The 23261-nt window shown below is 34.9% G+C and overlaps 2 protein-coding genes across 3 annotated transcripts; one reads left to right on the forward strand and one right to left on the reverse strand.

Annotated features, from left to right (window-relative positions):
• The first annotated feature begins 17969 nt into the window (after positions 1 to 17969).
• Positions 17970 to 19567, forward strand: LOC147558320 (E3 ubiquitin-protein ligase RSL1-like). Its single transcript, XM_086657480.1, has 2 exons — positions 17970 to 19138; positions 19232 to 19567. Exons 1-2 carry the CDS (start codon positions 18108 to 18110, stop codon positions 19299 to 19301), a joined length of 1101 nt encoding a protein of 366 aa, XP_086513606.1. The 5' UTR covers positions 17970 to 18107; the 3' UTR covers positions 19302 to 19567.
• Positions 19568 to 20301: 734 nt separating this feature from the next.
• On the reverse strand, positions 20302 to 23261 carry LOC147558321 (elongation factor 1-alpha). 2 transcript variants are annotated; one of them, XM_086659980.1, is made up of 3 exons: positions 22477 to 23261; positions 21553 to 22043; positions 20302 to 21462 (listed from the first exon to the last, which is right to left on the reverse strand). In XM_086659980.1, the coding sequence occupies exons 2-3, from the start codon at positions 22012 to 22014 to the stop codon at positions 20581 to 20583; spliced, it is 1344 nt and encodes a 447-aa protein (XP_086516106.1). In that variant the 5' UTR covers positions 22015 to 22043; positions 22477 to 23261; the 3' UTR covers positions 20302 to 20580. The 2 variants fall into 2 exon arrangements, with proteins under 2 accessions (XP_086516106.1, XP_086516107.1); XM_086659981.1 differs by having other exon boundaries at positions 21553 to 22294; positions 22342 to 22552.

Consider the following 23261-nt stretch of genomic DNA (forward strand, 5'->3'; position numbering starts at 1 on the left):
AAGAACTAACTCATCGAAGTTAAGCGATCCAAATGTGGCATTTTAACGCCACATCAATTATAATGTTTTTTGTTATCATAATAATTCATTTTATATCGTCAGTTACAATAGTGCTCATGGATTATCCCACATAATCATCAAAATCAGTAGAGAAGACGACTCCCAAATCTGAGGGTTGCGATAAAATATCCACTCACGTTGGTCATCTATTCCCTGGGGGTGCGAAGGCATTTAGGTTCGTCCTTCGTTAATACAGTATAAACACGAGTCACGATTTCAAGTTTCTGGAGAATGATTGAAAGTGTGTCACTGCAGTTTGCCCTATAGAAAACTACAATTGGCGAGTTCATGGTTGGCCACCATTGAAATGCAAACGAAAAAAATGATTATTGTTATAACAAAACACATTATGTTACAACTTATTCTCATTATTGTGTATGTTTTATATAACTTTCAGTAATCAATATATGTTTGGTAGATGAAAATACTCATTTTGCTGCCAACAAAGTTCATATTTTTTTCAACTTCAGATTTATCGGTTGCTTGGTTCAAAATATAACACAAGAGTTTTTTGTTGTTTATAAAACCACATTTTGTATATATAAAATATACTTAAGTTGATGAAAACCACATTTTGCTTAAAAAAATAGATAAATTTCAATAACACAAACAGAATTAATTAGATTGTGTTGTTAGTGAAAAAATATCAAAAAAATTCCCATTTTCGATTTGCAACCGGGTGTAAATTAATTTGTAATCTGGTATAAATTCAGACTTTCCAACCACATCAACAGTGCGACCTCCCATTAAGTTCCCTTTCTTTTGTGTTCTTAGAACTTATTCCAACAACCTGCATAGAAAAAATGTTTCGGATCTCTGAAATCAACAATATCCAATCAACAATTATTATTATTATTTATCTACCAAAATAGAAAACCTATATAATAAAACACAAAGTTTTGTGTTGACTGGGACAAACCAAAAGACAAGACAAATCCAACTGTTTATTACATTTTTTCTATCATCTTACCTGTTCGATCTATTACCTACTTCAAAAAAGTAAAATTTTATCACTCTCTCATACCACCCATAAAAACCTCCTTTAAAGGACCTCTACTAAATGGATATTATATTAAATAAATGTCACTAAAATTTCTCCATAACTCCTTAATGATTAATTGTTCTTTAGGTTATGAAAACATGACCCTTAGATCTCAACCCTTCTTTCTTCTTTTAATCACAACCTTTAGTATTTCCTTCATAACCTCTTAATCTCTATAACTTCTCAAGAATCTCCATAAATTCTCAAGAAGTGATGAGATGGAGGAGAGAGAGAGGTGATGACTAGTTAACGGATTTATACGGTAACTGAAAAGGGATCATCTTGGTATTTTCGATAAAGTAGGGGGCTAGGCATGAAGCTGACCATAAAGTTGAGGGCTATTTGGAAAATAACCCAAAAATATATGAAATGGACAATACAAAATGTGTTTTGTAATAAACAATTTGTGAAATGGTACAGACGCTGAAACATAATTTTGAAGATGAAACCCTAAAAAGAAGACGAAGATGATGAAACATAACCTCGAAGATGAACCAATACAAATAAAAGCATAAAGAAAGCAAGAAGATGAAGCTTCAAGATTATCCAAAGCTTCTCATGAGCATTACCAAACCTTAACGAAACATTATCAATCGTTAATGGAGCTTGAACATGAAGATGAAGAAGAAGCTTGGAGATGTAAATGATAAATTGTTCATGACATTTTGTTTCGACTTTTAGGGTTCCGGTTGTGCATTATAGTGTGTTTGATGAACCTTCAGAAGTGGATTATGAGGAAGCAAAAACTATTGAGAGATCTAGAGAGAGAGAAGGAGAGAGAGAGAGAGATAGAGAGAGGTTTTTCATGTGAGACGTATAAGTTGTTTCTAGAGAGAAAGACTAATGAAGAAAATCCCTTTCTGTGGGGTATTGATTTGGGGGGAATTGACGAGGAAGGTCAACTGATGAGGGATTGGGTCGGTATATATCTCATATCTGTGAGGGTAATTGAGTCCAAAGTGCTAAAGGACTAAAATCCCTTTTTGTGGGAAGATAGGACCATAATCTCTTTTTTGAGTTTTATTTTGGGCCTTATCCCCATGAACCCTTTTAGTTTCATGTTTGAGGGAATGTTTATACTTACTTCCTCTTTTTGCCTCTTTGGGTTGCGGTAACTTATTGGCGTCTAATCTCTTTTGGTTTCTTCAAGTTCTAATCCACTTGAACATTTCGTAACTTAAATTAATTACTTTTTTTTTCCTTTCATTCTCCCTCCCTCTTAAATTTATTAATTTAATTTTTGTATGCAAGGTTAGTACATATTTTTTTCACCGATCTCTGTAGTTACTTTATTTATTTTACATTCACTTAAATATAAATTTACACATTACTTTGTTAATTGTCTATAGCATATATAAACATTGATTTGATTTAAACATATGTTTCTACAGTTTGAACTTATCAATAAAATATCATTATTTGCATAAATTTTTGTGATTCTAATTTTTGGAAGGGACATAGTAATTTTTTAGATCCCCTCAAAGTAAATCTTGATTACGCCACTGCTTGTTAATAAATATATTACTTTAGTTTAATATTTTTAAAGCAACACAAATTAAATTCCCTAGATTTTAACATTGATTTTTTGTTTTTAAATTTGAAAATTTGTTTTGTTTATGTTTGTTTAAAAAAAAATTAACTTCAAGGCAATACCTACTACATTTTATAAATTTCTTAGGTCGATGTTAGGAAAAAAGAAGAATGCTTTCGGGGTATAGACTTTCAGATGGAAGCTGTAGATGCATAAAAATGTCCAGACGTTAGTCAACGTCTGAAGAGTCAAGATCAGACCTGAAGTCCAACGGGTCAACCCGGCTTAAGGCAGCAAGACCGCTGAATCATTGACGATCCGCTACATTCCCCTAACTCAGAGGTCGGCTAGAGGAAACCAGTCTTGTAACGCCCTCGGCATGAGCAGATCAGCCCTTGGGTCTCTAAAAGAATAAGGGGGGTCCGCAAAGGTTCGGCCAGTGTCTTGCGCCCAGAACTAGGGAGGCAGCAGCGCCAAGCGACCTACCGACTTAATCCTGAAATATCTTTAAAGATCTTGGTCGATTACAGATTTGGAAGTGTTAAAGCAAGCTTGGACTTCAAGAGTCTTAAGGGAGGAAATATCTCATTCAAGATTTATCACCTCGGCAGGATGTTTACGAAATATCCTTGAACTTAAGATATTTCTATTTATCCTATATACAGGATAACTACGAAGGAAAACCCTAATTCGGCCTATAAAATGTCTCGTATCATCTTCTTCAAGGTAAGCTAAACAAGTCGAACCGACTCCCCACCCGAAAGGATCAATCAATACTCATTCTTTTACTGTAAAGAGCAATCTGACTGGCTTGAGCGTCGGAGCGGTTTTCTTTCTTTTTGCAAGTTTTCCCTCCAGGTTTCTAAGAGAAGGAGCGGGAATCGAAGGAATATCGATCATCTAGACGAAATATTCGATCATAACAGAGGGTGTCATGCATCAACTCCCTTTTCATGTTGATATAACGGAAAGCCATTTTTTGACATCAGCAAAAACAAAAAATTGTAATTTTTTTCCTCAAGCATTACCTACCCTCTATGCTTTCCAGTTTATTAACCAAAAAATAATTTGAATCCTTTTTTTAATATTCAAATTAATATATTTAAAAAAATAAATATCTATATATGTTATGTGTTATGCCATATAGATCTGTCGACCCACTTGGTCCAAATCTTTTTTTGTTGTCCCAAATTATATTTTACTCCAATTTGTAATTTTGGAAGAGGGAGGGAAACTTTTGGGTTTGAGGAGTTTTTTTCTGTTACAACTTTATGAGAAAGTGAGCTTTAATAGTGACGAGCTGTCCACTGTCTATAAAAATCCAATCTTTATCCTCCATTCCTCCTTCTCGTTCTTCATCTCTCTAGAAGCTACTCTCTCTATCCTAGTTATTTTGTTCTCCTCTATCTCTCTAGAAACTAATTACAACAATGAACACACCTTTTCCTAGTCCTCTAACTTTCTTATCTTCTCTTTCTAAGCCACCATCTTCATTTCCATTTTCTTATTTTCCTCTGTCTTTGGAGATGAAACTGAATTTCTAAAAGAACTTTCAAGATCAATCTCTTCAATCCAAAAGATTTGGCATCGTATAACTTACCATGTGTTCAATGGATCGGGATCAGTTTTGATTCTTCTCGCCAGGTCACTTCCATTGATATGTCTTCAAACCCATTGTCTAGGTTTATAACTTCTCATCTTAACCAATTAACCAAACTCAAAATCATTTCTTTCAAAAAAACTCTCTCGTCATTACCAAATTTCTCGAACCTCGCGTCTCTTCAAGAAATTTTTTTGATTCGAATAACTTAACCTCTATTCCTCCTACAATCTTTTATGGTCTTGCCAATTTACAAACTTTAAGCTTAAGTAATCATGGAAACTTGAAAACTTGGGTTTTCCCTCATGATCGTACACTATCTCGAAGTTTAATAATTACAATTAATGCAAGTAATGTTAATCTTGGTGGGACAATTCTCCGGCTATTTGTAATATTGTTTTATTTGAGAATTTGTTATTGAAGGACAATAATCTTACTGCTTTAACTCCTTCTAGTTTGACATCACTGATGTTCCCAACAATAATCTTTCTAGAAAAGTCTCTCCATTTTCTTCAAAAGTTAGTTTGATATGAGCTGAGAAGGTTTATACCTTCTCATCTTAACCAACTCACCTAACACAAAAACATCTATTTCCAAAAAAAAATAAACTCTTTCCCTAACCTCACATATCTTCTTAATGAAGGTACCAATAATAAATAACACAAGGTTCGTTCTTTTACAGTGCAGTTCAATTTATTACAAACTAGATATAACCCGTGCCTCCGGCACGGTACAATTCTAATGCGATAAAATTACCATAATCTTTCAACAAACAAATTCCTTTATAGATTTTCATCTGTTGGTCATGCTTTCTTACTGATTGTACAAATACTTTAATTCTCGATATATTGATAGAAATTGTTGTAAAGAAGTGACGAACATTGACGTACAATTGATAAACAAGATTCAGAATTTAAAAAATGTTTCTATAGTACGTGACAATTCAAAAACATTGTAGTGGAACGCTTACTGAAACACCTAAATATCTGTATCTCTTTGCCTCGCTTAAGTCTTATTCATACATTCTTTTCCATTTAAGCGTCACTTCTCACTACAAATTACGGGCTTCTCTGCATAGGCGGAGTAAATACTCCATAATTGAATAATCTTTATCCATCTTTTCTGCTAAGGGTTGATCTGAAATTAAACCCATTCGACCATAGGGTTGAACAACTGCTTTCTCGAAGGTAATATAAACCTGCAAAATGAAAATTTAATTCTAATAAGTGTAATCTAATTAAAAGAAATAATGAATTCAATAAATGTCTATAAATAATCAAGAAGAAAAGAATATGTAGTATCAAAGTATATACTCATAGAGTTTGCTGGTTGATATCCATTTGCTGCATATACTGATTAAGTATACTTGTCTACCCATTTTGTGTAGTGTAGATAGTGGACTTTGATTCACAAATTGAGAGTGAAATGTTTGAGATCATAGGTGTTAAAATCATTAAGATCAGAAAATTGATGAAGCAAAGTCGACTTTGATGGAAAGAGACAAATATGATGTATGAAATTGCAGTTTATGCTGAAAGTTCAAAATAGGTTTTTTATTTCTTGTGTAGTGGTATGGTACTTGGTCTCTATTGTTAGTTGGGAGTACTATCTAGTTTATCTTCGTGTTATTTGCTTGTTTCAACATATTAAGGAGTAATGAAGAGGGAGAAATGGTAATGACTTATCTTCTTGCAGCTTTTACGTCATCAGCTCTTGAGGCTGAAACGAAGGCAGCTCAACTTGCATTGAAAATGGCGACTGATATTCACCAGTATAAGTGCACATTAGAAGGTGATGCCCTAAATGTTATTAAAGCATGTTCAGGGAAGGATGAAGATATACCATGGAGAATTAGAGCCTTGGTAATGGACATGAAGAAGACAGCTAAAGAGTTGCCTGATTGCAAATTCTCTTTCTGCCCGAGGAGTGCAAATCAAGCAAATTCTCATATTTTGGCGCACTCGCAATCAAACGTTGCTATGGATGTCCCTTTAGAATTTTATGTTGCTCCTGTTTGCATTATAAACCAATTTGCATTATAAACCAATTGATGGTTGATAAAGCTAAACTCTCTTTGATTATCGAGCATTAATAAAGTATAGGCAATGCCTAATTTCATCAATAAAAAAAAAAGGAGTAATGGGTTTACGGTATTTTGTTATTATTAAACGGATTTATTTATTTCTCATTATTCCAATCTGACTTTGCTGAATCTCAATTGTTTGACTCAACCCAAATTCAGACTCGGTAAAATATACACCAGACAAAATGAACATTCTAAAATCAGATTCAAGTCAATTCAAATCTCAAGATTGTAGGAAATTAATAAAAATATAGTTTTCAAAAAAACATGTCATTTTGACAGAATTTTTACTCAACCAAAGATAGATTCTAGAGAAATTTGTTTTCTCAACATACAAAGCTAAAAAAACTGGTTTGCCTTCTATTATCATGTTTATCCAAACCAATACCACTGTGATAAACTATCAAACTATTGATCGAGAATTCAACTTTTGTCATTCAAATCGGGTTTGTTCACGATAAAAAAAAACCAAAAAAATAATAATCCGAAAAGTTTGAAATTGAGAAAATCATAGTTGTTTGATTTACTTGTGAAGACTTAGACTATAGGCTACAACTAGTAGCTTCTGCCCCAATATGTCCACTTTGTGGCGGGCTTCTCCGAAGCAAAACATAGAGTCTCTCAAAAAATCATTTTGTATTAGATGCAATCAAATCCGAGAGAAAACAACAAAAAGATCCATTGCTCGACATTACGTATATAAGAAAGGAAACAAAAATTTTTTTGGAAAGGCATGGAGAAGTTTACCCTCTAGAAGTTCGGGCTGACCAAATGGAGCACAAAACGTCTTGGCTGCTCCCATCTCACCGTTTGTACGTGCTTTCACTTTTTTTGCAACTTCCTGCAAGATCGAAGAGAAGAAGTTTTACGAATTGGAAATAATAGGCAAATGGTTACACGTACAAAGAAATTAGAATCATAAAGACAAGAAACACTGTACAAAACCGGACAAAGTAAAGTAGAATGTAGTATAAATTTGAAGGAAATCAGGTACTTAGTAATGAAACAGTACCTCTTCATCACCACCAAGGAGCTAAGATCATTTTCTTCTAATTTAGAGCAGTTACAAATTCTTTCCATGTCTAAGCAATCTTAAGACTGACATCTCGTTTTTGCTTAGCAGCATAAAAAAGACTTTGTTAGATATCGTCTAACACTTCTTTAATTTGCTCAACCAAGTTAGAAGTTGTTGGTATATCAACTTTGGAACCATTGTCACGACGAACAACACGTACCTGTTAACCAATCAAATATGATTCATTATTCATTTATGCGTGGACACAAATTAATTTTAAGAACAATCGGAAGATTCATAGTTTCAATTGAGAAAATCATAGTTGTTGATTTACTTGTGAAGACTATAGGCTACAATTGGTAGCTTCTGTCCCAATATGTCCACTTCGTGGCGGGCTTCCCCGAAGCAAAGCATAAAGTCTCTCAAAAGAGCAATTGTCCTGAATTAGATGCAATCAAATCCGAGAACAAACAAAAAAAATCCATTGCTCGAAAGTACTATATAAGAAAGGAAACAATTTTTTATTTGAAAGGCATAGAGAAGTTTAACCTCTAGAAGGTCGGGTATATCAAATGGAGTACAAAAAGTGTTGGCTGGTCCCATCTCACCCTTCGTGCTTTCACGTCTTTTTCAATTTCCTGCAGGATCGAAGAGAAGAAGTTTTACGAATTGGAAATAATGTCCAAATGGTTACAATTCAAAGAATTCAGATTCGTAGATACAAAGGAAACACTGTGTACGAAACTGGACACAGGAAAGTAGAATGCAGTAAAATTTGAAGGAAATCGGGTACTTAGTAATGAAACAGTACCTCTTCATCACACCAACGAGCTAAGCTCATTTTCTTCTCATTTAAAGCAGTCACAAATTCTTCCCATGTCTTAGCAATCTTAAGATTGGCATATCGTTTTTGCTTAGCAACATCAAAAAGACTTCGTTGGATATCGTTTGACACTTAATTTGCTCAACCGAGTTGGAAGTTCGTATATCAACTTTGGAACCATTGTCACGACGAACAACACGTACCGGTTAACTAATCAAACATTATTCATTATTCATAGTTTACCTAATTATTAGCTATATCTTTGGCCACAAAACATTTAAAAGACAATCAAAAGATTCATAGTATATTTCCAACCAGGTGAGTGATGTCTCTTGTATCAGCCTCAACATGTAAGCCAACTTCGTTTAACTTCTCCACTGGTGATGAGCAAGCATAAAAAATGGCTTGATTATCAGCATCTAAGACACAGGGATCACAATGACATGGATTGATGCTACTTTTGGTGGCTACACTAATCCTCTGTCATCTCCGTGGACCCATTACCATCAACTCAATCTGCAAAAATAAGAGTCAAACGTTTTGACTGGTTTGGCAGAATTCCCGAGACAAACCCTGGATAAATCCAGTTGTCCGACCCCCATCAGTATTGGTATAAACCACTGGATCAACATTGGGACAATCTCGTGCAAATAGTAAGAAACTCCCTCATATCAAGTACCAAAAAAAGATTATTTCACTACGCATAAAATTTTGATTTCTATCTATAATTGAGAAATTATATAAATTTATTGCATTTTTGAGGTCAAACGTATAAAAATGATAAGATGGTCTATGTACAAAACAGTAGGAAACTCCCAGATATCAAGTATCAAAAAGATAAATCTGTACATCTAGGAAACATTTGTTTGTTGAGTGTATGATGAAACAGATGAAACAGTTGAAACCCTAGAGATTGAGCGAATGCATTCTTTCTATTAGACATTTCATCAAACACTTATATGGTAGCATCAAACACATTTCTATAAAAATTATAATAACTATCTACTCAAAGAAAAATTCACAAAGATCAAATCTAATTTATCTAATCTATCCAATATTCTCAACCAATGAATCAAAAAACAAAGCCAAACCCTAGCCGATTCTGAAACCTCCGAAAGTAAAACAAAGCAAAACCTCCCCACTGATGGACTTATAGCAGTAAAGTAAAAGAAAATAAAAAAGATTAAGAATAAAAGAAAACCCTCACTGATGGACTTATAGCAGTAAAGTAAAAGAAAATCAAAAAGATTAAGAGAAAGAAGATTGAATAATACCTTAAGTTGGTAGATCTATCATTGAAGAATTTGTCCCACAGAGAGATGAGAGATAGAGAGAGAAATCGAGAGAGAGTTTGAGGGGATTGGGGAAATTGAAGAAAAGTAACGGATGGAATTAAAAAGTCGGAACAAGTCCTCTTCCGATAGAGACGCAACGGATGGAATAATTGATATGATTTAAAGGGCAGGATTTAATATGATCCAAAACAAAGGCAAGATTTGTGTGGTTTTAAAGACTCACCCTAGATTTAATAAGAGAAGGTGAACAAATAATTTTTTTTGTGAGAAGGTAAGAGATCTGAGGGTCAATATTAATTGAGATCTGAACAAACGGTCTGATTTATCTCTTTGTTTGTCCCAGTCAGCATGTTTCAACCTGTTTTATTATATAGATGTAAAACTATTAATAAATAAAATTTCTAGTAAAAAATTTCAATTTATAAAATTTAAAAGTTTTAAAAAGTTATAATTCACAAAAGTTGGTTAATAACAAAACTATAAAAGTAATATATTAAGTTATATGATGTCATTAAATTAGTCGTAGAGATGTAGATGCGGATTTAAATTAACTTAAAAATTCGTAATTTTTTTATTTGCGTATGAATGTTATACAACATAAATTAATATATAAAATTAGTTAATTTAATTTTATAGTTTTCTTATAACCTAATTTTGTAAATTATAACCTTTTAAAATTTTAGAATTTTACATTTTATTATATATATATATTTTAAATGTGGGTCGTACCAAAGTATTTGTAAATTTTGAAAAAACTTTTCCTTATAAAGTAAGTCTTACACTCCCATTACGAATGAATTGGAATGTAGAGGTACAAAAGAAAAACAAAGATTTATTTTTTAAGAAATGGTAGTTGATGTGAAATCTAGTGAACCTAAATACTAGGCTAATTAGATCAAATTAAAACTCGCAAGTGTACGAACCGTATGTAAATATGGCAACAATTACGAGGTCGATCCCACTAAGATTTGTTTGGAATTAAATCTAAACCTAAGATTAACTAATAAACTAGGAAAGAAAATAATTGATTTTGAGGATAATTTGGGAAACTAAGAATTTAAATTTAGAAAACAAAATAAAGTTGTAATGGAAAACTATGAGTTGGTAAATCTAGGATATTGGAGTTCACCACTAACAATCATATTCAAATCTAATATCTAATTCAAATTATTATCTCTCTTTTATAACTCAAAAATTGTTAGAACTCAATCTTCAATTTTCGGAAGATAAAACGATAAAGAACTTCTTTGTAATTAACTAAAACCCATAACCCACTTCACTTAAAATATCATGCAATTAGGAACCAAGTTGTTAGTTTCTTAGGCTAACCGAAGTACGGCTAATTCAAAACATTAAAGCACATTAAACAAGAGATAATAAAATAAATACGATATTAAAATTTAAATACTCATGTTAGGGTTTCATCCGTTATCCTAATGGGAGAGTTAGAAACCCATGAATATCACAGACATGGTTGGATTAATGATAAGAGAAAAAGAATCGGAGAGAAAAACACCTTTTTTCGCCTTTTTTTCCTTCTGCGCAGCCAAACAGAACCTTAGGGAAAATTATTTTCTCGTCTTCCCGGAAACGATTTCCAGGTGAGAAAATAATTTTCCTTCCCTGGTTTTTCTTCTCCTTCTCTGTTTTCTCTTTATTTATCTTTCCAGACTTCTCTCTTATCTCTCTAAATAAGCTATGAACTCTCTATAATATGTATAACCGAGTGATGATAAATAAAGAAGAAGAAGAAGATGATAATGGATTTATAAATTTGATTCAATCTTTCTCTCTCTACAATATCTCTCTCTCTCTCTCAACTCTTTCTATCTAACTCTCTCTTTCTCACTAAGAGAGGAATTAAAAAGAAGAAGAAGAAGAAAAGAAACAGAAACTCTCAAACTTTCTCTCTCTCTCTCTCTCTAGCTCGGGTTTGATCGTTAATGGAGCCTTGGAGAGATGATCTTTCCCCTCGGTTCTTCTTCCTTTTATAGCTTCAATGAGTCGGCTTACTCCTTCTTCTATCTTTCCTTTTCTTTCTCTCTTTCTATTTTCTTCGAGTCGGTCGGAAAAATCTTGGTGTCGGTTTTTAGAAAAATAGCAGCTCTCGGTTATAACAGGAAATAGGAGGAAGAAGATGATGACGTCAGCTGACGTCATCCAAGTTGGGTTATTAGTTAGGTCCTTCTTGACTTTTAGTCCATTGAATTTGACCCGAACTTTGACTTGCTCTATTTTATTCATCCGGACTCCGATTTGACTTCCTTTTCGCCTACGAGTTCGTCTTGGAATCTACTTTCCATCCGAGCACTAATCTTGACCATGAAATCAGAATCAACAAATGACCAAAATACCCCTAGTCTGCATTTCTCCGACTTTTATCCGTTTCGCACACATAACTCAGAAAAAGGTACTTGAGTAGAAAAATTGCTAATTCATGAGAGTAACTTGCCCTAGATAGACTAACTTATCCAATTTAAGAGACTAAGATGGGACATTTTCATGTCTCATCAGTAGTCTTCTTTTGTTGAAGTGTATTCACTTCAAATTGGTAATGTTTTAATTTTGTATTACTTAGGTAGTGCATCATTTGAGATTGGTATGTACAGTTAAAATTAATACAAACCAAAGTTGTATGTACAAGAACCTATAGGATGATAAAGATGATGATAAAAGAATAGAATAAATAGAAGAAAAGAAAATAATGATAAAAAACAAGGGCATCTTCCAGAAAAATAGCTAAGGAGTTGAAGTCCTAAGTGTATTTCGCATTATATATTTGAAAAGCCTACTAAAAATCTCTGATGACAATTTTTAATAAAAAATCTAATTACTTATTTTGTTAAACTTAATAGTAAGTTAAAAATATTTTTGGTACCCTAAAATAACATTTAAATTGATTTTATATTTTTATTTAGTTTTTCTATTAAATGTCTTAAATTTAGCTGTCTATAAAAGGTTTTCATTTGCATTAAAATATTATCGAAGAATTAATAAACAAAATTAAAACATTTGTTAAAACATTATTGAATAATTAATAATCAAGATTTTAGTAGCATAGCTTTTTCTCATGGATTCTTGTTTAATATATTTTTGGAAACTTTATTTATTAGTTCTTCCATAATACTTTTACAAATTCTAATGGAAGCCTTTTTTATATGCATCAAAATTTAAGACATTTTAATATAAAACTAAATAAAATATAAAACCAACTATAAATGTTGTTAAAATCATTTAAACAAGTTATTATAATAACATTATTAAAATATTAAAGCAATATTTAAAAGTGATGAAAATATTATAATATTAATATGTTATAAATAGTTTATTTAATAGTATTAATGTGTCTAAGTTAACAAGTTTGTAATTAAATGGATGCATAAATTCTTTAATGTGTTGGGATTTGAAGATTTCTTAATTTCTTACTTCGACCAATTATTTTTTTATGCTCCATTTGTTTTTCAATATATTCACTCATTTGTTTTCTCTTGTTTAAAGAATCGAAGGTGTGAAAATCTCTCTCTCCTTAATACCTTTTCTCTGTTGAATGTTATAATATAGTTGTAGAAGTACGAGATTAATAAAGTCTTTTTTTGTTGAAATATCTATATATGATTCAAGTGATTATATATTTTCTTTAAATACGCAATATCTTCAAGCTTTAGATTGTTAGAACATGAATTTTATATCAAGTCAATGCAAGAATGAAGTAAGATTATTTCAGAGTTGGAGTTAATGAAATAAGAAAAGAATATGATAAGTCACTTGAGAAAAAGAAGGTTTTGTAAAATATTTTTGTCACGTCTAATTGAACTTGGCCCCAACTTGTGACCCACTTGTAAAATTTCCTCTCATATTTGGATAGGGTTTTAAAATAGCTTTAACTTGTCAGTCAATTATAACCGCTAATGTTGTTTTTTTTTTTTACATATTACCTCTAAAGTATTCATTCTTTATATTTTCTCTTTTAAGACGACGGGTCATCTCCGGACAATCTTCATCTAGAATTTCCTTTTCATCCTCTCCCCTTCTACTTCGTCCGCCACTACAACATCATTTTTCTCTCTCACACTACCATCTCTTTCCTTTTTCTTCGATCTTCTCTACACCAACGTCATCTACATCAACCAACTTCTTAGAGAGATGGAAATGGCGATGGTAGAGGAGAGAGACAAAGAATGTATAAGGAGACGAAGGTGGTGTTGTTGAGAATATGGTTGTTAATTATGGTGAAGGAGGTGTCAGAGGTGTCATTGAAAGGAAAGAGGTTGATGAGAGATAAAGAAAAACATGTTTTCCTCGTATAAAGATGAATGACATATGGTTGCCCTGTTAGAGGTCTGGTGATGTAGATTGTTGCGGAAGCGCAAAAGTAATGTAATCCACTATTGTTATTAAACTAAACTAATTAAATAAAACTGATGAAATAATAATAAACGACGAAACGATAAACTTAATAATAAACTTGATTGATTGTTCTTCAAAGATCTGAATAACAAAGACATATTGGACTTCTTTTTATAGGAACTTAGACACACTTCTAGGTAGACTCAAATTAGGATTCCAAAATATCAAAGATACTCAAACATAGAAACTTCTAAACCTAGACTTAGTAGGAAATACTAAAACATAAAAACTCTCAAATCTAACCCTGATGGACTCAATCGTGAGGCCCAATGGCTTGGTCGTAAGGCCCATGATGATGGTCTCCATCATCTGGTTTGGTGAGGATGGGAAAAAAAGTTGCAATATGTTATCCCTTTAGTTATTGCTTTAGGGAATTGACTTGTCTAGATGGAGAGAAGTTCAGAAAGACAAAGGCAAAGTAGATAACTTGGAGAAATTTTCTCAATAAGTTCATGACAACATTTTCATCCTAAACACGCTTCTGGTTTATTGTAATGTAGACGAGAAAGTTGCAAGTGTTACTACGATTTATTGCGTAGACGAATTCAAGTCGCCGTCAAAATAAGAGAGCAAATTCGGGACCACCTGAGCAGGTTAGGTAGAAAACCACCAGCTTTTTATGTTTACTATGTTCAGATTTAGTCGACAAAAGTAATTATGATCCATCAATCAAATTTTTTGTTTTGCATTCTCATAATTCCTCGTATTTTTGTTTCTTACTTTAAAATAGTTTATCATTAATATCATATAAAATAACGGTAGATTTTCTTAATTTCTTAGTTTTGGCTCTGGTTTTGCTTTAACTTTGTTCATGGGACTTTATTAACACTGCCCTTTTTCTCTTGTTTTTCTTTCCTATTTCAAGGTCATTATCATCTTCAAATTTTGTTAGACTATCAAGCCGACTATATTGTCTAGTAGGTTAGATTTCTATTTAATCAGGAAAGAAATAATCGCATGGTGGTTAGTTCAATGGTAATTACTTGGTTTGCCATCCGTCAACCCGCTTACAGGACAATGATAATTGTCCACTGAGGACACAAGTCTCACCACAAAATTTCGGACCCATAAGCAGGGTTGCCTCCGAGGCATGCTTGGTATGCAAAGTAAGGCTTATGTTAAGGCTGTTGGGAAAAACGGGCACTTAGGCGCAGCGGAAACAAGAGTTTTTCCCTTTGTGTTAGTTACGAGGATAATATAGAAGAATATGTGGGAACAATAAACAAAGAACTGAAAGTAAATAAGACAACGATTTTTAACGTGGAAAACCTCCTCAATGTGAGAAGTAAAAACCACGGGACTCGTAGTCCAACCAAATCAACTATGATAGCAAAGTAGTTACAGACTACGTCCAACCGAGACTCAGACCCTTCCCAAAAGAATCAATCTCAAACACGAAGAAACACGGAGAAACCCTCACAAGAAATAACAAAACAGTTCAGAAATCTGCAGCCCAAAACGACCCTAAATTCACTAGGATTCCGGCGACCAATCAACGATCCCTCCGTACAAATACTAGATCAATATGTCAAGAACAGTTCTGCCAAATTTCAGCTCAATCGGAGAAGAACTCACCGTCGGATTTTCCGAACAACGAAGACTCCCCCTTAATCCTAATTCCACCGTCATAAGTAACCGACCCAAAGAAACTCGACTCGGGTCCGGGTTTGGTTTCCTAATCCAAACCCAACTAGGTTTCCCCACTAGGAGGAAAACCCAACAAAGGCGGTTACCGATGTTAGCGGTTTGCATATACATTTCGAGAATTGGAAGAGAAAGTCTGTGGGTTAGTGGGATTAGGGTTTTAGTGTCTATATAAACTAAATTTTTAGGGATATCTTAATATTGAATTCTCCCGAATCCCTTGTGTAACGTGTTTTCTTGTCATATTGGAAATCATTGTACCGTTGTTCGTTGTGGAGTAAGTCTCACCAATCGAACCACGTAAAATCTCTTTGTATTCTGTGTCATTGTTTACTTTCCTATTGCTTTCTTTGTTTAATTGTTTCATCATGACAAATTGATTAGTTGCTAACAAGGGCGGAACTACTTGGAGACTATCCCTAGCTGCAACCAGGGATAGTTTTTGTAGAATATCATTGAGGACGTTTGCATCAAGTGCCCGCAGCTAGGGATAGTTTTTGTAGAATCTCTTAGAGGACGATTTCATCTACTAAACTGTAGCTCAGTGGTTAAACATCTAGCTCCCATCCGTGAGTTCTAGACTTTGAGCCCCCCCTCAAGCAAGTTATATTTTGCTACCTTTTCTGCCCATAGAACTGCCCCTAATTTTTTGAGGTTTCTTCTTTGAACTTTCAATTAACTCTATTCTTTTAAGTAATAATATTATTTTTTTTGAACTTTTTAAGTAATAATATGGATGGTTAAAGTTGTAGTTCTGACAATGCAATCTCCACCCATAGTTTCAATCTTCTCAAAATACATTTTTCCCCGCTTTAACTAGAACCAAATATAATTTCTATTCTCTCATATATATTTACTTTAATAAGGTTTACTAAGATCTATCAAGACTAACAAAACGTCGTAGTAAATTATGCGGCGAGAGTTGTGAAGATTAATTTTGTAAACTTTCAATATTCTTTTTATTGTAGTTTCATTTTATTTGCTCTTGCTACATTTGTTATTTTACGCCTCAACTAAAATGGTAGGCATCTTATGAAATAAAGTTGTACTACATTTACTATGGAGTCCTAAAGATGAAAAAATTACATGTGCGATAATCTATGTAATTTAAACAATTGTTAAGAAATCCGTTATTTTGACGGTTAATAAAAGTGTTAGCTTTTAAAATTATCGAGTGACTTTGGTTGATTAACAAAGTTAACCAATTGTAAGTACATTAATTGTATCTTCCAAACAATAGTTCTTTTTTCTACCGTTTGGTTCATATCAATTTTAGGCTAGTCATGTATGATTTCAGATCCTGGCTCCGCCCTTGGTTGCTAAGCAAAATAATGATTCGTTCGGAATCGAACACAAGAATGGAAGAAGTCAGTTGTGGTGAAAATAAATGACATTTGTAGTGATCCAGACACGCTGCCCTTCAAACTTTAGTAGTGTTAGATTGTTAGCGATTGGTGACTTACATCTCAAGCCCGTGTGGTGGGGGGTGGGGGCAGGACGCCCGCACTGGGGCCCCACCACAAAGAGGCCACTTTCAATGAAGAATCTGCATCTAATATATACAGAAAGATGCCCATAAGTTTTTATAACTCCCTTGGTAAGGACATAAAGTTCCACCCAAATGACCCAAGATCGAATCACGGGCCATTTCTTCTTTTGTTTCTTTTTTTCCCATAAGAGAAAGAGAGTAGAAAGGAGGGAGAGAGAGAGAGAATAAAGAAGAAAGAGAAAGAGAGAAAGAAAGAAGAAGATAGAAGAAGATAGAAGAAGATAGAAGAAGAAGAGAAGAAAAAAAAAAGATGTCGCCGGAATTTTTGCCGGCCGGCGACCATTGCCGGAGAAGATGGTGAGGTGGCAGGTGAGTGATGACGTGGGCAGATTGGTGATGACATGGAGGTGAGAGAAGTGTGTTTGGTATTTTTAAACGAAATTCTGTTTTGACCCCTAATTTTTTTCTAAACAACTTAAGTTTTTTGGGAATCAACCCATTTTTTAAGGGGGTCAAATTTGAATTTCCAAACTCCTTTTATAAACAAGGGTAATAATGGAAACAAAAAGATTAACCATAAAAGTTGACTGACGGTGTTAAGAAAAGGGGGTCATATTTGAATTTACGAAAAAAAGGGGGCCATAAAGGAAGCTGGTCACAAAGTAGGGGGCCAAATAGGAATTAACTCAATAAATTTTTATTTTATTCTAATTCCCCTCAAACCCCAGAACTCTCAACCGGATCTGTTTTGGTCAAACCGACCATTCTTTTAAAGTAAGGTGAGAAGACGAGATGATCTTACTTTGGAAAGTGTAGAAAACCCAATGAAGAAGATATGGAAGAATCGACCCAAGGGCGCCAAAATGATTTTGTAGTAGTAGTATTAATTAAGGTCGTCATGATTTGGGGCATCCATATTAAGGTGAGAAGAGACTTGGTTTAAAAATGGAGCCACCTTAAACGAATCTTCCCAATGACCGTTGGCGTTTCGTTTAGCTTTTAAGGAGAGAGAATAGTCAGTCCCCCCCTCCAATTCCCAATTCCCAACCAACAATTTGATCTTCTCACTATCACTATAAAGAAGAGTATGTAGACATCTCTGTTAGTAGAGGAAAATTATGGCAAGGAGTTTTAGTAAAAGTCGATTCCAAGAAGAAGAAGAAGAATACGAAGACGATGAAGAAGAAAGCGATGAGGAAGAAGAAAGCGATGAGGAAGAAGAAAGCGATGAGGAAGAAGAAGAGGATGAGGAAGACGAGGATGAGGTAGAAGAAAAAGAAGAGGATGAAGAGGAAGAAGAGGAGGAGGTGGAGGAAGAAGAAGAAGAAGACAAGGAGGAAGAAGAAGAGGAAGAAGAAGACAAGGAGGAAGAAGAAGACGACGATGAAGAAGAAGTTGTTCTTAATGATCTGTTTCCAATGGCTGGTGAGAAATATTCTAAAAAGCGTTCGTTTCAAGAGGCTATAATGTCTTCTATTCAATTCCCAACCAACTCTCCTTCTCGTCAACGAACTACAACTCAACTTGTTGTTTCTTCATCCTCACAACCATCATCGTCATCATCTAAAGTAATAGACAACAACATCAGTAGGGAGAGTGTTTGTGGAATTTGTATGGAGGTGAAATCAAAAGAAGACATGTTCATGAATAACATTGACCGTTGCTCCCATACGTATTGCTCTGAATGCATAAGCAAACATATTGCTGCTAAGATACAAGAGAACGTATTTATGATCACATGTCCTGAATTGAATTGTAAAGCCACATTAGAACCCAATATCTGCAGAACCATACTACCCCAACGAGTGTTTGATCGCTGGGAGGATGCCTTGTGTGAGTCCTCGGTTCTCAACTCCAACAAGATTTACTGTCCGTACAAGGAATGTTCGGGTATGATAGTGAATGATGTGAAAGAAGTGATTAGAGAGGCAGAGTGCCCACACTGTAGAAGATTGTTTTGTGCACAGTGTAGAGTTCCATGGCATGCTGAAATGGGATGCGACGATTTCCAAAGACATGGGAACAACGAGAGAAGCAGAGTGGATGATCAAAAGCTGATCAGTCTTGCTAAGAAGAACAAGTGGAAAAGCTGCCCAAACTGCAAATTCTATGTGGAGAAGACGGATGGATGTTTACATATAACTTGCAGGTTTAAGTGCTTACTTTTCGTTGTCCATCTGAATGCTCAAATGTTTCTATACTATTAGTTAGTCTTTAATTTGGTATAATAATTATATTGCAGGTGTGCATTTGAGTTTTGCTACGGATGTGGAAGCACGTGGAGTCCAAATCATGCTTGCGACGGACTCTGAGAAGCGACTGAGTACTATCTGTCTCAGAAACCTAAATCAGTTACTCCTCGAGCATAGAGACTCTACTTTTCTTCTTTTCCCTAAGGAATTAGATTAATGTTTACTTAGTTAACGGGGAAGTTTTTTGGTTGATGAGAACGAAAGATGTATTAGTCTATTAGATCAAACCTAGGACTGAGAACCATCTTCATCTTGGGGGGTTTTCATTTACTGGCTTGTTTAACAGATAGTGATCATTGGTTTAATTAATCTTGTGTTTGGTTAAATCTTCCGGTTTACGTCAGAATGAGTTGTTTAGGTCATTGGTTTGATTAATCTAAAATGAGTTGTGAAGAGCATTTGCATCTGCACTATGTTCTTTAACAGTCCTCGCGCATTTCCAGCTCTTGTATGCTACAATATCCATTGGAAGCTCGTATCTGCACACTAAACACGATTGTGTTTTTCCTTCCAACACCCATCCATAACATTGGAGATTAACATAACTTGAATTTCCTTAATTGAAATATATTTATCAGAAACGTGCCTGTCAAAGATGCACCTCGAATGTTTCTTTCTTTACAATATATACTTAGGAGACTTGAAATATTGTACTTTGAAGACGGATAACGTAAAGGAGGACAAGTGCTGTGTAGTTTCATGTAACAACAAAAGGAGGACAAGTGCTGTGTAGTTTCATGTAACAACAATTCGACGACAACCATAGGCTCCCTGGTTGGGAAAAGTCATTTGTGACCAAGAGATACTACCATATAACACATTTGGTGTCACTGACCAATCTGGCAGAGGGTGGTCTAAGAGGCCAAGAACCATTTCTCTGCAAAACAATATTCATCACCTTAGAATGGAATAGCAGTGCCGCCAGCATAGAAAAGTCTCTCACTAAGAAAGAAAACCACCTAAGTTAGAGAACCTCTAGCACTAAAGTCCTGTCCAGCCTGACATTGAAGGAAAATGTAATAAAAGAACAGTATGACACAATTATCTAAAGAACAAAAGATTCAGCAGATAACAGCAGTTTCATTAATCGAAAATTAAGTAACATAACAAAAATAACATCTTCAAAACTAACTTAAAAAACTCAAGTTCACACCAGTCGCCACCGTCGGTCAAGCACCCAGGTCTGCATCTGACTGCTAAACTGAATGAAGACAAAACAAGACAAAACTCGGAAATAGAAACTCACAAACCAACTATAAAACCAAAACTTAAAACTCTTCTCTCCTACTGCTGCTGCTGACATCCCAAAACCAGTCGCTCTACTACTAGTAGTAGGAGTTCACTTCTTCTTGGCAGCTGACTTGGTGACCTTGGCACCTGATGGATCCTTCTTCTCCACACTCTTGATGACTCCCACAGCAACTGTCTGTCGCATATCCCTAACAGCGAAACGACCAAGGGGTGGGTATTCGGCAAAGGTCTCCACAACCATGGGCTTGGTTGGAAGCATCTTAACCATACCGGCATCACCATTCTTCAAAAACTTGGGCTCCTTCTCGAGCTCCTTTCCAGATCGTCTGTCAATCTTGGTGAGGATCTCACCGAACTTCACAGCAATGTGAGAGGTGTGACAATCAAGAACTGGAGCGTATCCGTTACCGATCTGACCAGGGTGGTTCATGATGATGACCTGGGAGGTGAAGTTAGCAGCTTCCCTGGCTGGGTCGTCCTTGGAGTTGGAGGCAACGAAACCACGCTTAAGATCCTTGACAGCAACATTCTTAACATTGAATCCGACATTGTCACCTGGAAGTGCTTCCTGGAGAGCCTCGTGGTGCATCTCCACAGACTTAACCTCAGTGGTCAACCCAGTGGGGCCAAAAGTGACAACCATACCGGGCTTGATGACTCCAGTCTCAACACGTCCCACTGGCACAGTTCCAATACCACCAATCTTGTAAACATCCTGAAGTGGAAGACGGAGTGGCTTGTCTGAGGGTCTCTTTGGCTCATTGATTTGGTCAAGTGCCTCAAGAAGGGTTGGTCCCTTGTACCAGTCAAGGTTGGTGGATCTCTCAATCATGTTGTCACCTTCAAACCCAGAGATGGGAACAAAGGCGATTTTGTCTGGGTTGTATCCAACCTTCTTCAAGTAAGATGAGACTTCCTTCACGATTTCTTCATACCTTGCCTTCGAGTACTTGGGGGTAGTGGCATCCATCTATTAACAAAAACAGACCAGTTAAATATCATCAAATTTAACCACGATGTGAACATCAAAATATTATAAGCAAAACTAAACAAAATATACCTTGTTACAACAACAGATCATCTGCTTGACACCAAGGGTGAAAGCAAGAAGAGCGTGCTCACGGGTCTGTCCATCCTTAGAGATACCAGCTTCAAAACCTCCAGTGGTGGAGTCAATGATGAGGACGGCACAATCAGCCTGAGAGGTACCAGTAATCATGTTCTTGATGAAATCACGATGTCCTGGGGCATCAATAACAGTGCAGTAGTACTTGGTGGTCTCAAACTTCCACAAGGCAATATCAATGGTAATACCACGCTCACGTTCAGCCTTAAGCTTGTCAAGAACCCATGCATACTTGAATGACCTCTTGTTCATCTCAGCAGCCTCCTTCTCGAATCTTTCGATAACACGCTTGTCAATACCTCCCAACTTGTAGATCAAGTGACCAGTGGTGGTCGACTTTCCAGAGTCGACATGTCCAATGACGACAATACTGATATGAATCTTCTCTTTACCCATGTTGCAATTGAAGAATTACCAGCAAGAAACTGCAATTATTATGCAAAGGAAACTTGTTAACTAATCAATACTAAGATCCATCAAATAAGGGCATATCAATACTGTATAAAAAGAAGCTTGTACAAAAAAAAATTCTTCTATCTAACAATTGCCTCCAGATCTAGACAGCTAGAATGGTATAACAACAAAACCATAAAATGAAAATAACCAAAACAAACTAATTAGGGCATCCGTACGGTGATTAATATGCATCAGATCAGATCGAACTCTAAATATAAATCTAATAAGATCGATTCTATATAAGTATAAGAAACCGGATAACAAGACAAAGTTAATCAAGATAACTAAGATGCAAAAATTAACATCAAATATTCAAATCAAAATCAAATAAAAGAAACTTACAGACTAGTACGAATCTAAACAGAGATAGAAATAAACAAATCAATGGAATGAAAATCGAACCTCTCTTAGCAGAAGATGAAGAAATGGGAGCGCCTCGCTAGAAGCTCTCGCCGAAAATAATTGTGTGAAGCAAAACAAAGAGGGAATTGATGAAATGGGTGTTTGAGTTATATAGTAACTCTCGCGTGTTAGGGTTTATTAGTTTACCGTTGGATTTATTTATGATCTAATGGTTGAAGTGACTGCCGTTGGATTCGAAATTGAAACTGTGGATTGTCCATGATATTAGGTAAAGATGCCCTAGACAATAATAATAATAATATCGTGGCTTCCACTACCTTAGTGCCCTAGAAATGACCAAATTGTTGTTTAAAATATTAAGAATGACGTCCAACTTGTATTCTTGATCTTTCAACAAAAAAAGAAAAACTTGTATTCTTGATTTGCAACTCATGTGGGCTTATTTATTTTCGATCAAAATAGTTTTTTTTTTTTTTTCTGTTGAAAGATCAAAATAGCTCCATTTTAGTATCTTTATTAGTGCCAATTAATATTGAAAATGGTAATTATATGTGTAGAGTTATGGTGAATTTTGTCGTAACGGGGATGTAATTAGGATACTTTTGCCTTTTCAGACGTAAAGGGGGAGCGATGGTGGTGTTGTCTGTTTAATTCAGATTTGTTCTTAAAGGAGATCTAGGATTACTACAGACATGCTACTGGTAATAATATATTAATATGTTGTTGCCCGAGAGATCGTAAATAAGGTGAATATAGTAGGAAATTAAATAAGATATACATAACTACTGATAATATGTTGTTGCCTATGAAATCGTCAATAAGGT

This window comes from Eschscholzia californica, unplaced genomic scaffold, assembly GCF_041429995.1.
Source record: "Eschscholzia californica isolate CP2 unplaced genomic scaffold, dmEscCali1.0.p SCAF_2, whole genome shotgun sequence".
NCBI classification, from domain to species: Eukaryota; Viridiplantae; Streptophyta; class Magnoliopsida; order Ranunculales; family Papaveraceae; genus Eschscholzia; species Eschscholzia californica.

What these genes read in the sequence shown, in the direction of transcription:
- LOC147558320 (XM_086657480.1), top strand. Translation starts at nt 18,108, where the DNA reads ATGGCAAGGAGTTTTAGTAAAAGTCGATTCCAAGAAGAAGAAGAAGAA. An exon ending in TGTTTACATATAACTTGCAG is followed by an intron (nt 19,139 to 19,231) that starts GTTTAAGTGCTT and finishes ATTATATTGCAG; the next exon opens with GTGTGCATTTGAGTTTTGCT.
- LOC147558321 (XM_086659980.1), bottom strand. Translation starts at nt 22,014, where the DNA reads ATGGGTAAAGAGAAGATTCATATCAGTATTGTCGTCATTGGACATGTC. An exon ending in TGATCTGTTGTTGTAACAAG is followed by an intron (nt 21,463 to 21,552) that starts GTATATTTTGTT and finishes TTTTGTTAATAG; the next exon opens with ATGGATGCCACTACCCCCAA.